This window comes from Lissotriton vulgaris, unplaced genomic scaffold (genome assembly GCF_964263255.1).
Source record: "Lissotriton vulgaris unplaced genomic scaffold, aLisVul1.2 SCAFFOLD_638, whole genome shotgun sequence".
Taxonomy (NCBI): domain Eukaryota; kingdom Metazoa; phylum Chordata; class Amphibia; order Caudata; family Salamandridae; genus Lissotriton; species Lissotriton vulgaris.
Window position 1 is genome coordinate 812,020 of NW_028249064.1, and position 14,848 is coordinate 826,867.

General features: G+C 49.1%; 1 protein-coding gene across 1 annotated transcript in view; it reads right to left on the minus strand.

Annotated features, from left to right (window-relative positions):
- The window catches only part of HOOK2 (hook microtubule tethering protein 2), a 247,428-nt gene that overhangs the window by 71,437 nt on the left and 161,143 nt on the right, over positions 1-14,848 (minus strand). The window contains exons 16-17 of the mRNA XM_086950246.1: positions 1,794-1,828; positions 1,402-1,484 (exon numbers count right to left, since the gene is read on the minus strand). Coding sequence (XP_086806372.1) covers positions 1,402-1,484; positions 1,794-1,828 — 118 coding nt within the window. The remainder of the gene's footprint in view (positions 1-1,401; positions 1,485-1,793; positions 1,829-14,848) is intronic.

The window sequence follows — 14,848 nt, forward strand, 5'->3', positions numbered from 1 at the left end:
ATCAGACTTCCCAAGGGTGCAGTCTGCGCACCTTAGCTAGTCTTAACGCCTTCTTCTGCCTCCGCTCACAGATCTCAGTCTCCAGAGTATAGGGTATTCCTGGTTTTACTACATGCTGTACTAGAGCTACATACGCCAGAGGGGGCTCATCAACTACTTTCTGACCACCATTCTCCATGCACCGAGGCTTTCTTACAGCAGCTAATCATGCATTCCTGCTTGTTAATAGAGAGATCCAAAACTCAGAGGAGGCGCCCCAAATGTCTGCAATGATGAGACATCATTGTTAAAAATCCTCAAGACATCACTCCTTTTCTCATCGGCATTTAAGATCGCCACTTTCAAGGTCCACTCACCGATAAAGATCTATCAGAAACTCTAGAGCTTCTCATTTCTTTACAACTCTAGACCATGGCCTCCTAATGTGGCCTCTCAAAATCAGTATGTTCACCATTTGAGCCCATCAATAAGGCTACTTTACAACAAATTTTGTTAAGGACAGCTTTTCTAGAGGCTGTAGGTTCCGTCCGTAGTGTTAGTGGATTTCAGGCCCTATACAGTAAAGAACTATATACCGTCTTTCACAAAGATATGGATGTGATGAGGACCAACAAATGTTATATCAGATTTTTCTCTCACAAACAATATTTCCCTTTCAGCCTTCTTCTGGAACCCCTCTTCCCCAGCATGATTTTTAAATTATAGCACAGTCTGTATGGGATTAGCCACATAAGTCCTTTTCTAGGCTCATTGTTTCCTTACTTTGCAACAGCAATACCAAAAAGTCTTGCCTGGCAGGCCACAAGCCAATGCAACAAGCAATTGCATGACTGGATATTGGTTTTATACTATTCCCCAAAGGAGCAGCAACGGTTTTGCCTTTTAGGCTTCTGCCTTCTAGGCTACACAGTCCCCATTTCCTCTCACCCTTCCTTAAAAATAAGGTTGGTAAAATAATTATTTCACAATGCTACTTATAGTTATGTTTTCTGCATATAAAACAGTTTTTATAACATAACGGGTGAAAAGTGACCAAAATAGCCTTGTTGTAGGCTGTTAAAAGTTAATTTGTTTTTAGAAAAATTGGCTCTTAAAAAATGTGTTATAGGTGCTCTAATTTTCCACGCACATGGGCAGGACAATTCAGCGTTTATGACAATAATGAAGATTCCCCTGGGGGGGGAAATCAGGTTTACAGGCAAGTATCTACTCCCTAATGTTGTGGTCCATAACCCGTCACATGTTGGTACAATCTATACCGGAGAAGAATGCAACCCTTCCAACCCAGAATCCCTCTCATCTGATACCATCTTGCTGGTCAGCCTGCCTCTCTTCCTCTGGTACTACTAGTTAGCTAGAGTGTGCCTGTACCACTGTTGCTCCACCAGCCTCAATACTTACTACTGTTATCGCCTTTTGGTTCCAGATCATCAATGAACTCTTTCTTTTTTTGAAGCTCTGAGTGGGCTTCATGAAGCTTCTCTCTGAAAAACACAAGTTAGCTGTGAGGACAGGTGAGGGAATGATAAGGAGAATCGAAGCATGGAGGGACAAGGAGGGTAGGAAAGCATCTAGACAAGAAGAGACAGTGAGGGGGAGGAGACTTAAACATAGTGACAAAGGGCAGAGAGACAAAAGAACCAAAAAAGAGGGAGTACAGAGAGAGAATGAAATTTGACAGAGAACAGGAGAGAACGCTTCAAAGTTACATATAGGACCGGTCAGCCAACAGATATGTTCAGTCACTCATAGTATAATCTGATCACAAATGAAGCAGAACACGTAGAACTTACAAGTGCTCCTCCAGCTTACGTTTCAACAGCGATGACTGAAACAACAAGAACAAAATTGGTATCTGCAACAGACATGGAGGTCTAGCTTCGCTTACTTAAAGGAATACATTATTGAGTGGGTTTTAGAAATGCAAAGCTTTCCATACTTGTTAAAGGGTGAAACACCTTGAAAATGCATTTTACAATTTATCATAAAGTCATGAACAAGTTGTACAGCACTCATGGAATATAAGAGCATGGCATGTTATTTGATGCAACATTACACAACCTGTTGCAACGTTTTATCCTGCCCAGTCCCCTAGCAACTGAACCAGATTTCCTGCTTCTGGGGTCAACCTGAAAGCACGTTGTGTGGCTGCCTCCCATCACAGCACAACACCACAAGTTCTACAGGGACACCTGCGCTCAGAAGCAAGGTGCCAGAGTCTGTGGAATTTTGCTATCTAAATAGGTTCTATGGCCCAGGACTCCCTTTTAAGCTTAGGTTTAAAAGCATCTTTTCCTTTTAATTCCTTCTATATTCGGACTACCTTTTTTATAGAGCATCAGTCAGGTTAGACCAGCATCTTCGCTTGCTTGATTTAATCTACTCCTTACCAGGACGCATGTAGCCCAACATCAATAAATGACTTTAGTTGTCTTCCAAACCTATTTTGATGGAGCTTTTTGTTCTAATTTCCTATTTGGTGCCTTATTTTCTTTAGCCTTCTAACATTTTCTGTACTGATGACCCACAAACAGTTATGAGGGAAAAGGCAGTTGATGTAATTCTCATGTAGACTAGGGATTTATCTTTATTAATAGAATCTCATCGGGATGGGTACAGTCATTGTGGATGAACAGCCTATGTCTTTTTCCTACTGGGAAGGTGATTGCTTTCACACAATCATTGGCACACAACTATTAATACAAACTACTGCTTGCATTTAGTTACCAACTTGTTCGTTCTTTTTAAATATTATGTATCGAGTGTACATAGCACCCGGATTACTTTCAATGTCTTCATGAATACTTTTACCTGAATTTAATCTCTCTAAGGGAACCAGTGTTTTCCTTTACATCCGGTGCATGTTATTATCTTTCCAATGTCTCTGAAGAACTGCCTGGTGTGCAGGCTGTGAAAAGGAGATCCAACACATTGACTTTCAAGAAGTCAGGTCTCAGCCTGCTTTGATGGCTTTAGGGCAGAGGTGTTCCAATCCTACGTGTGGTTGGTGATAAGGAATTATTAAGATGGCAACTTCCAGAGGCAGTGACACAGAGGGACTCTGCCTCAATCTGTGCCACAGGAACTTCTGGAGCAGGTGGAGCGGTGTCTGCACTAAGACCCACCACACAGTTCCACCTATCCTCTGAGAGTGGCTCATATGATTTCCATTTAAGGGAAATGTAGATGGTTTCTATCACTATACTGGTTGTATATGAGATAAGCCAGTTCACATCTTACCCTGATGTTCAAGGTGGTGACTCCAATTCAGTTCTTGCCGATTCAGGACACTGGTTATGCTCTAGTCTATACTGCCCGACGAACAAGTTAATTACCTTTAGAAACGCTTTATCTGGTAACGCTTTATCTGGTAGGGAGACTATCTAGCCGCAGATTCCTTACTTTAGAATTATCCCCAGGCATCAGACTGGATCTTAAAATTTCTTGGGAGCACTAACCCTGTGAGCCGGTAGGTGGCATCGTTGGCGCCAGAAGTGACGATGCATGGCGGCTATATAGGCGCCACTCCAGCGTGCTGATGTAAATTTCTTTTTGCGACTTCCCATGCCAGGAGTGTGGCGCTACAAATAACATGGACCACTGGTGTGGATAACAGCCCTGTTCCTAGAAATCTGTTCGCAGAGCGGGGAGAATCGGTGGATCAATAAGGAATTTGCTGCTTGACAGAGTCTCTACCAGACAAGGCGTTACCGAAGGTAAGTAACTTCATCTGATAGAGCCTTCTAGTCACAGATTGCTGATGTTAGAATAGATACAAAAGCAATACCTTCCTGGAGGTGGGTCTGCAAAAATAACTTCACACCAAAACGTTATGCAGGAACGAACGGCCAAAGTGCCTGTCCCTATGGACCGGACTGTCAAGGCATTAGTGCTTTGTGAACGTATGCAGAGAGGCCCACATAGCTGACTGGAAGATGTCCAGGCCTGGGACTCCGTGTGCTAACACAGTGGTCGCAGCCTTTGCACTGTTGGAATGAGCAAGCAAATCTTCTGGGGGTTGCTTCTTGTCCAATGAGTAGCATATTGTAATGCAGAGCACGATCCATCATCAGATGGTCCATTTCTGCATGGCCATCCCTTTCTCAGCATCAACATACCCTACAAAGAATTGGTTGTCCCCACTTTTGTGGGGTTAAGGTAAAACCAAAAAGGTAGGTAGAGTGAAGGATTGGCCTACATCAAAGTGCTTGACCACGTTCAGAAGGAAGCTCTGGTACGGAGGACCAGCTTATCAGGGAAGATGTACAAAGGCTTAGATGACAAAGCCTGGAGCTCACTGACCGTCCGGGCAGATGTTATGGCCACCAGAAAGGAGATTTTGAGTTAACCCCTTCCATGTTGGTGACGGAACCGCTCCGTCACCAGCCTCGGTCGCGCTGTGCTGTGCTGTGCTGTGCTGTGCTGTGCTGTGCTGTGCTGTGCTGTGCTGTGCTGTGCTGTGCTGTGCTGTGCTGTGCTGTGCTGTGGACGGAGCAGTTCCATCACGGCCCGCGCGGCGCGTTCTATTGAGCAGGCGGGGCCGTGCAGAACTGCTCCGTCACAAGCACAGCGTGCCCGAGGCTAGTGACGGAGCGGTTCCGTCACGAGCGTGGAATTGCCACCACAGTAAAGGTGTTAAGGAGCCTGATAGGACAGTTGTGTAGCAGCTCGAAGGGAGGGCACAAGAGGAAGGGGGGGGGGAGGGGGGAGAGTGGAGTACTAAATTTAGGACCCACTGAGGCACGATAAAAGGTGAAGGAGGAAAAATGACTTGAAGACCTTTTTAAAAATTAATGTACAATAAGGGATTTGAATAGGGAAGGCTGATCGGGCAACCGCAGAAAGAGTGAGATGGCAGAAAGACAGCCGTTTAAGGTGCCCAAAGCAGAGCCCTTTTGGGCCAGCGAAGGGATAAGCAAAAGGACCAGAGAGAGGGGAGCAGAAAGAGGGTCAACCTGTTTCTCTGCATACCATGCACACAAACTTGCTCCATCAGCTGGTGTATACTGTCTAGGTAGAGGGACACCTGGCGGCCAAGATAACATTTCAGACTTCAGGTGAAAGGTCAAAAGCTGAAAACTGTTGCCCCTCAATCTTCATGCATGAAGGTGGAGCGTTGCTGGGTTCAGGTGGAGAACCCTTCTCTGCAACTGCGACAGAATATCCCCCCCGAAGGGGTAGCCTGATCAGAGGACCGATGGCCATACTCAACAGCTCGGGATACCAAACTCTAAGCCCAGTCTAGTACCACAAGGATGACTTCAGCCCAGTTGTTCGTGGTCTTCTTGAGAACTCTGTGCAGGAGTGGTATGAGCTGAAAGGCATACAGGAGGCCTGAGCTCTACTGGGCAAGAAAAGCATTTCCGAGCAAGTGCAGCCTTGGGAACTCCAGCGCACAAAACTGTTAGCAGTTTTGCGCATTCTTGCTCTCCCCACTGCTGAAAAAGACCTTGCACTACCTCTGGATGGAGATGCCATTTGTGATCCGGTAGGCATCTTTGGCTAAGTTTGTCTGCTCTGACTTCAGAAAGCCCGCCAGGCATTTAACCACCAGAGATATGCCCCGACATTCCAGTAATGTCCAGAGTTGCAGGGCCTCATAACAAATTGACCACAACCCCAACCAGCCCTGTTTGCTGCAGTACCACATGGTGATGGTGTGGTCCGGGAACACCTGCAGTAGTCTACTCCTCATGGCGGGCAGAAAGGCTTTCAATGCTAGTCAGATCGCCCGGAGCTCCAATAGGTTGATGCGAGATCAAAATTCCGCCGGAGACCAGAGTCCTCTGATCGCCATTTATCCCAGATGGCCACCCCTTACCAGGAGTGACACATCTGTCACTACTGTCAGTTCTTGTTAAGGAAAAGAGATGGGTCTGCCGCTGACCCACTCATGATTCTTTAACCACCACTGCATATCTTTTGCAGTTCCCTCTGAGATCTGGACCATCTGGATCCGAGAATCCCCTGATGTTGCGCCCACTGGAACTTCAAGTCTAATTGCAGAGCCCACATATGCCAGCGGGCACGTGACACAAGCAGGATGCAGGAAGCCGGAAGCCATGAGGCCCAGCAACCTCATATTTACCAAAACCCAAGATAGAGGCTGAAACATCAGTATTAGCCTCAATATCCTGGACCCTCCGTTCGGGAGGATTAGCCCAAAACTGTGTCCAGAACAGCTTAGATGAAAGGGAGCATATGAGAGGGAGCCAGGTGTGACTTCGGCACGTTGATAGTGAACCCCAGTGAGTGCAGGAGGTCCGCCGTAGCCGGGAAGGAGGAGAAGACTGCCTGGAGCGAACCCGGCTTCAACAGCCAGTCTTCAAGATAGGGAAAAACTGGTGCCCCTGATCATCGCAGATAAGCGGCAATCACCGCAATCACCTTGGTGAACGCCAGAGGGGCGCTGGTAAGGCCAAAAGGGAGTACGGCAAACTGGAAGTGCCCATGGCATACCTTGAACCACAGGCAACACCTGTGAGATTGCAGGACAGGAATGTGAAAATTTGCATTCTGCAAGTCCAATGCTACCATGTAGTTCCCAGGGTCTAGGGCAGACAGGTATTGAGCGAGTGTTAGCATTTTCAATTTCTCCTTCTGGAGGAAGAAATTGAGAGGGCCCAAGTTTAGGATTGGACAAAGGAGTCGGCCCTTTTTGGGCACCAGAAAGTAGAGATAACAACCACAACAGACTTGTGTAGTCGGCACCCCCTCTATGGCTCCCATGGCCAAGAAGTAAGGAGAGATAGTCCACTGTCAGGTTGTCGCAAGCGGTTGGCATGGGTGGGGGAGGGGGGGGGGTAGTAATGAAGGGGAGGGAGTAGCCCCTTTGGACAATCTGAAGGACCCAGCAGTCTGATGTTAAGTAACCAGCAATTGTGCAGGTGATGGCGTGTTCTGCCTCCCACAGGCTGTCTATGGTGGTTGGAGGGCATACTAAAAGGGTTTGGGGATGCGGAGGGGGTCGAGTTCTGGCTGCTCACCCACGGGGTCTGTGGGTAACGCGTTTTCAGCCACTTAGTCAGGGGACTCTGTGGGCCGAGCCGGTAAAGATGTGGCTAGAAGCCCTTTCCATGGCCGTGAAAGGCAGACTGGGGTTGTAGAGGGGCCCATGGAGAGCCAGAGGACCTGGCCATACCTCTGCTAGCCTTTAAGCACTTCAGCGCTGAGTCAGCCTGGTCTCCGAAGAGACGGAAGTCATTAAAGGGCATGTCCATAAGCAAACCTTTGACATCCCCTGAAAACCCAGTCGTCCTCGTCCAGGTGTGGTGCCGCAAGGCCACTGATAAAGAAACCACTCTGTCTAGAAAAAGTCAGTCACGTCCAGCCCACATTGGATCCTGAACATCACTGCCTCTCTCCCATAGCTTGAGAGAGTATTGCCGGGGCCTCCTTTCAGACCATGAGCAGTGCCTGAGCAACTAAATCCCAAAGTGCATGAGATTAACAGGCCAAAAGGCACGTGGTATTCATACACCAGTGCCAGGCTGGCAGAAGAAAATTTTTTTTTTCAGAAGGTGTCCAGCATTTTTGATTCCCTATCCAAAGGGGTTGTAGGGAATGCACCAGGATTCATACGGAAAGTGGAGGTTTGGAGCATCAAGCTCTCCAGGGTAGGGTGGTGCTTGAGAAAACTGGGGTCACAGCAGCAGGGCGATGACAGAGGCAGATTGTCTTGTTCCCAGGAGCCCCTGCGTAGGACTTGACCAGGCCAGAGCAGGACGTCTTTAAAAGGGCTTCATTAAATGGGAGAAGCAGTTCTGTGAGAGTAACTCTGGACTGAAGCACCTCTGTCAAGACAGTTTGGACTGCCACGGAGGGCAGGATAAGTTCTGAGACCTCAACTGCCCTTCACACCACCATAGCAAAGGAGGTTCCCTCTTCCATAGCCACGGTAGGAGGAGAGACTATGCCATTATCTAGAGAGGATGTTTCCTGGTATCCACCAATTCCTAACATCAGTCCATGTTGAGATCTAGAGGTTGGTATTCTTTATGGTTCGGTGGGCCCCTTCCAATCTTCCCCAAGTCTTAGCCTTTAGGAATAGAGCTGGGGCTCAGGCCTGGAGGGTATGGCTTTAGTCCGCGTTGGATGACAGCCCTACAGCTCCATACGGAGTCGGGGATGGAAAAGGGGACATCGCCGCAGGTGGGAGACTGTAGCGTTGACATCGGGACTGGTGTCGGGGAAGATAGACGTTGTAAGACCGGGCCGGTTCGGATCCACCAGTGGATCCAAAGAGCCTGACTGGTGCCAGGAGGCGGGCCTGCCGATATGGAACTAGTAGGAACCCTTCCAAACTCTTGAAAGGCCTTGAATGACAACACTCCCTCGGCTTGTCGGATGACTTCATTGAATGGGGTGAAATCGAAGAGCTCTTCTTTTTGTGAGACTTACTGGAAGACGACAGTGTGACGAAGATCTATAGCACTGTGCCAGATCCTAGGAACTTCCTCTTGACCAGGATTGAGACCATCTCAGCATTGCACAACAAGCGGCAAAGAGCTTGAAAGATTGGTCCTTCAAGGCCTTGTGGTGCATGGCGCGACAATCAACATGTTTTGGCATTGTGGTCGCTCTCAACACACCAGAGACAGATGAGGTGCGAATCAGTTACTGACATCTGCCAGTGATAGGCACCACAAGCCTTTAAACCAGCCTTCCTAGTAGACATCCCTGCCACACCAGATCAGTCTATAAAAACTTCGACAAAATGTCGAAAAAGCAGTCAAAAAGTGACTTACGGGATAGCTCTCCCAAGATCTGCGCTTACTGGTGAGAAAAGAACTGATGTCAGTGCACTGGGATGGCAATTGTGTAGGCATGGCACACGTTACTTCCTTTGCGAATTAAGCAAGGCGGAGACAAATGACGCCACCTACTGGCGTGCACGGGCACTGCTCATGAAAGATTTCTGGATCTAGTCCGACTCATGGGGATAATTCTTAGGTAAGGTATATGCGGCTAGAGGTCTCTATCTGATACATGCATAAAAATCAGGTTCAAAGCAGTTTCGCCCCCAAGTTCTTAATGGCAAATGTGAGGTACCAGCAAAGAGTGCTGCAATGTGACCTACATCAACTACTCTCACTCATCTGTGGTAGACCCATACTCCAAACCTATTAGTGAGTTTCCTTTTTCTGACAGTTGTATCAACAGGCCTGCATGAAGGCTATCTTTCTGGACTACAAAACCGGTGTATAGGCCAATGCCGATTATGACCCACCCAAAACGTCACAGCCATGTTTTAAATTAGAAAATGTGTTGAGCATTTCTGTTGCACAGCACTGCCAATTCCTTGCCATTTTGGTACATCAGACTCCTGGACAGACCAAGGTCAGCAGGTGTGGGTGATAAACCAACAAAATCTCCACAGGCTGAGGTTGGCAAGGGTTTGGGGAGGGGGGGGGGGGGGGAGTTGAGTATGTTCAACACCATGCAAGTGTGAGTGGTTAATTTCATAAGATCAGACTGTGTGGCCAAAGGGCCTTCTGCACTTGCAAAAGATCTCCGTATGTTCTTTAGTTCTGCAATATGGTTCTGGCTGTTGTCTGATCTACTTTTCCTTGTGCCGACCAGATATTTGCACACAGCCTGCTTTTACCCATCACACATGCAAGTGTAAATAATACACTTAACTGCTATATCTTCTACGGAGAAGCAGATCAGAAACCGGTTTTAGGAATCCCAACTGCATAAATCTTTGCCCAGATCAGGTGTTTCTACTTTCCCTCTACCTTTCCATCATCCTCGCTTTTTCTCTCTTATTTTGGAATCTATTCACGGGTTGCAAATCGGAGATAATGAGGTTGTAGGAGTCTGATAAATTGATCTCCATGATTAGTCTATTACTCCTAACCCACAGGCTTTTTCGTATTCTCAACACCTTTCCTTTCTCTACAATCAAATGGCCCAATTGCATTTAAAAAAAATGAATCAAATGGAGAGGTTGTGCACATACTTCTCTGGAAGGGGCTAATTGGTTGAAGCTGCTTGTAAGTGCTCAAGCATGCTGTATGAAACCCGCTAAATGCTGTCCTGTCACTAAGGGCAGGAAGAAGAATCAGCCCTGCGGATTCAAAGGAAAGAAGTCACCAGAAAGATGCTTTTAATCTTTTTTAATTGTAACCTCTTCCCTTTTACATTTATTTATGAATTTCCCTGTTTGAGGTTTTAAAACGTTTCTTTCCTATTGCTACTTCTGTAACTGTTCCACCTGCAGGATGACACCACAAAACTCATGCAACTGAGAATGCCCAGCAAAGTAGGTCTTGGCAGGCACAGCAGCAACCGGATCAATTTCCAAAAGATTAGTTGTTTATGCATGAGACATTGTGAATTCTAAAGGTCGCACTTCTGATGGACACCATCTTAAACAGATGAAAATACTTTTCTTTAACAATAGGCACAGGAAGTGAAAATAAGTTATACAAGGACCGTGTAAAGGTTTGCTCTGCGCAGATGCAATATTTATATTTTTTCAACTTTAGTGAGCTTTCAAGATTCACATAATTGGCACTAAATAATTACAATGAAATATTCACCAACAAACAATCACAGACAAGAACATTTCAATTGGTGGAGAGCACATGAAATAAATAGGAAAGGGCTACTTACAATTGCCTTGGCAGATAAACGAAATCACCAGTCACAGAAAGGGAGGAAGAAAGAAGTGGTATTAGTGAGGAAGACTCCTGATTCTGGAGCAGAGGAAATAAGATATGATTTGGCAGTGTGTTGATCACGTTGATTATAAACACAAAGAGATAAGCGAAGTGAAAATTCAAATCTGTCTGGACAAACTATTCGAGAGTTCAGAGACCTTTACAAGACAACCCCCTATTATCACCAAAGGGCATACTTTTTATGAACGATTCCAATTTGAGATTGTACTCCACTCAGTTCAACTGAATTAGGGTAGTATTTGCAAACTCAGTACGTGAAGAACGAGTTACTTAACTTCGGTAACGATATATCTGTAAGAAACAGTAGTTAGTATTAGATTCCTTACCTTAGAATATCCCCAGGCGTCAGACTGGATCCGTAAATTTTTGCGTAGCAGTACCCTTGAGCGTCGGTAGGCGTCGTCTGCGGCTCCGCGTCTGTCGTCGGCGCCATGATGACGTCGGAGTACTTAAACGCCGCCTCCGCGCGCTGACGTCAGTTCTTAGACACAGCTTTTCCGCGCCAGAAACGCGGAGCCATGTGAAAAACCAACACTGGTGCCATTGAAACTAGGGCCCTGAAAGGAGATGACCTTAGCCCTAGATGAACGGGGAGGATGGGTGGGGCTGTAAGGAATCTACTACTAACTACTGTTTATTACAGATATATCGTTACCGAAGGTAAGTAACTTGTTCATCTGAAAGAAACAGGTTAGTAGTAGATTCCTTACCTTAGAATAGATACCCCAGCAATACCAACCCCGGTGGTTGGTCTGCGAACCAATAATCACACCAGAAAGTCATGGAGGACGGAACGGCCAAAGAAGCCATCCCTCCGGACTTGGCTGTCAAGGCAGTAGTGTCTTGCAAACGTGTGCAGCGATGCCCACGTAGCTGCCTGACAGATGTCCTGCAAGGGCACTCCGAGGCCCAGGGCATTGGTAGCCGCCGTAACCAGAGTGGAATTGGCTCTCAGCCCAACAGGAGGCTCCTTCTTAGCCAAGGAGTAGCATGCCTTGATACACAAGACGACCCACAGAGAGATGGTCCATTTGTGCACCGCCCGTCCCTTCTTAGCGCCCACGTAACCAACAAAGACTTGGTCATCCACCCGGAACTGGCGTGTGCGATCCAAATAGATTGAAAGCACACGTTTTGGGTCCAGACGGTGGAGCCTCTCTTCCTTTCTCGAGGGATGCGGAGGCAGAAAGAAGGTGGGCAAGGTGATAGATTGCCCGATGTGGAAGGATGTGACTACCTTGGGCAGAAAAGAAGGCCTTGTCCGCAACACAACCTTGTCCGGATGGACTGAAAGGAAAGGAGGTTTACAGGATAGAGCCTAGAGCTCACTCACTCTCCTGGCAGAGGTGATGGCAACCAGGAAAGCAGTCTTCAGAGTAAGAAGGCGGTTAGGACAGTTGTGAAGTGGCTCAAAGGGAGCGCACATCAGATAAGTAAGAACCAGGTTCAAGTCCCACTGAGGCATCACGAATGGAACAGGTGGAAACGTGTGTGTGATGCCTTTCAGAAAACGAGTTACAATAGGAGACTTGAACGAAGATGGTTGATAAGGCAGCCTTAGAAAGGCTGAAAGGGCAGAAAGGCAGCCCTTGATAGTGCCCAGAGCAGAGCCCCCCTGGGCAAGAGAAAGAAGGAAGAGAAGAACCTCAGAAAGAGGAGCAGAGAGAGGATCCACAGCCTTTGCTGTGCACCATGCCACAAATCTGTTCCACCTGCAGGCGTATACCGACTTTGTGGAGGGACGCCTGGCTGCCAGAATAACATTACTGACTTCAGGAGGCAAGTCAAATGGCCTCAACTGTGGCGGCTCAATCTCCAAGCATGGAGGTGGAGACTGGACAGGCTCGGTGGAGGATCGTCCCCTGCTGCTGCGACAGAAGGTCCTCCTGAAGAGGCAGACAAACCGGGGGATCGACTGACATACTGAGTAGCTCGGGATACCAGTACCTTCGTGCCCAGTCTGGAGCCACAAGGAGGACTTGGGCCCGGTCACGTTTGATCTTCTTCAGCACTCTGGGCAGAAGTGGTATAGGCGGAAAGGCGTACAACAGACGGCAACTCCACTCGTGACGAAAAGCGTCGCTGAGCGAGTGCCGCCTTCGAAATTCCAAAGCGCAGTACTGATGACACTGCGCGTTCTCTTCTGTGGCGAATAGATCTAACCAAGGTTCTCCCCACTGCAGAAAGAGACCTTGCGCCACGTCCGAGTTCAGACGCCATTCGTGATCGATCATGCACCGGCGGCTGAGTTCGTCCGCCCTGGCGTTCAGAGAACCTGCCAGGTGTTGAACCACCAAGGTCATGCCCTGATGTTCCAGCCACTGCCAGAGGCGCAGAGCCTCCTGGCAGAGGGTCCACGACCCCACCCGCCCTGTTTTTTGCAGTATCACATGGCGGTGGTGTAGTCTGTGAACACCTGCACCTCACTCCCCCGGACAGAGGGGAGGAATGCCTTCAGTGCAAGATGAATCGCCCGCAGATCCAAAACGTTGATATGGAGCCGGGACTCCGCCGGAGACCAGAGGCCTCTGATCTCCGCCTCTCCCATGTGGCCTCCCAAGCCCTGGAGGGACGCGTCCGTCACAACTACGTGCTCCGGTTGGGGTAGGGAGAGGGATCTGCCGCTGACCCAATCGCGGTCCGTGAGCCACCACTGCAGCTGTGTCTCAGTGCCCTCCGAGATCAGGACATGGTCGGACAGGTTGCCCTGATGCTGGGCCCACTGAAACTTCAGGTCCCACTGCAGGGCCCGCATCCGCCATCCGGCGTGATGCACCAGAAGGATGCAGGAGGCCATCAGCTCCAGAAGCCGCAGCGTCAACCTGACCGAGACTCGGGATAAAGGCTGAAAGATCGGAATCAGAGCCTGAATATCCCGAACCCGCTGCTCGGGAGGATAAACCTGAAACTGCGCCGAGTCGAGAACTGCTCCAATGAAGAGGAGCTTTTGAGAGGGACACAGGTGTGACTTCGGCACATTGATGGAGAACCCCAGCAGGTGCAGGAGGTCTGCCGTCGTCTGGAGGTGGCTGACGACTGTCTGGGGCGAGCCCGCCTTCAACTACCAGTCGTCAAGGTAGGGGAAGACTGAAAACCTTAATCTGCGCAGATGAGTTGCGACCACCGCCATCACCTTTCTGAACACCCGTGGGGCGCTGGTAAGGCCGAAGGGGAGCACGGTAAACTGAAAGTGCTCGTGGCCTACCGTGAACCGCAGATAGCGCCGGTGGGCCGGCAGGACGATAATGTGGAAATAAGCGTCCTGCAAGTCCAACGCTACTTTCCAGTCTCCTGGGTCCAGGGCAGCTAAGACCTGAGCCAGTGTCAGCATTTTGAACTTCTCCTTCCTGAGCTAAGGCGTAGGCCCCCTTTGCTACTCCCACTACTTCCTGGTACCTAAGAAGGGCAAACACACCCTACTTCTGGCCCAGGAACGCGCTTGATGGCCCCCTTGGCCAAGAGGGCCGTAACTTCCTCCTGCAGAATTTGCAAATGATCCCCAAACACACGGTGAAATTGCGGTGGCATGGCTGGAGGGATCATATCGAAGGGGAGGGAGTAGCCCCTTCAGACGATTTGCAGCACCCACCTGTCCGATGTGGCAGTGCGCCAATGGAAGTGGTGATGGCGAACCCTGCCCCCCACTGGCGTCACATGGGCCTGAAAACACAGATGCTGCAGGGGTAGGTGTGGACTGGCCTCGCCGTTGTCCCCGATAATTAGTCTGCGGTGCGTGGCTGGCAGCACGTGTGGGGGCGCCCCTTCCTTGGCCACGAAAGGAGCGAAAGGCACCCGATTGCTGGCGCGGGGCCGAGAGGCCCAAGGACTTGGCCGTAGCCCTGGAGTCCTTAAAGCGCATGGTCTGCCTTGTCGCCAAACAGGCAACGGTCATCAAACGGCATGTCCATGAAGGTATTCTGGACATCGGCCGAAAAGTTGGCAGACCTCAACCAGGCGTGGCAACGAATCGCCACTGTCGTTGCCAGTCGGAAGAGCGATGAAGTCTCTTCGACTTCTTGTGCTTACCTGACTACTTTGAGCCTGAAGAGCTATGATGGCTTCGACCCCGCGACCGGTCCCTCGACCTCCGTCCGGACCGGGACCTCTCGCGGCACGGGGCAGACTGCCGGAGCTAGACCCGCTTGCGGGACCGCTCCCGC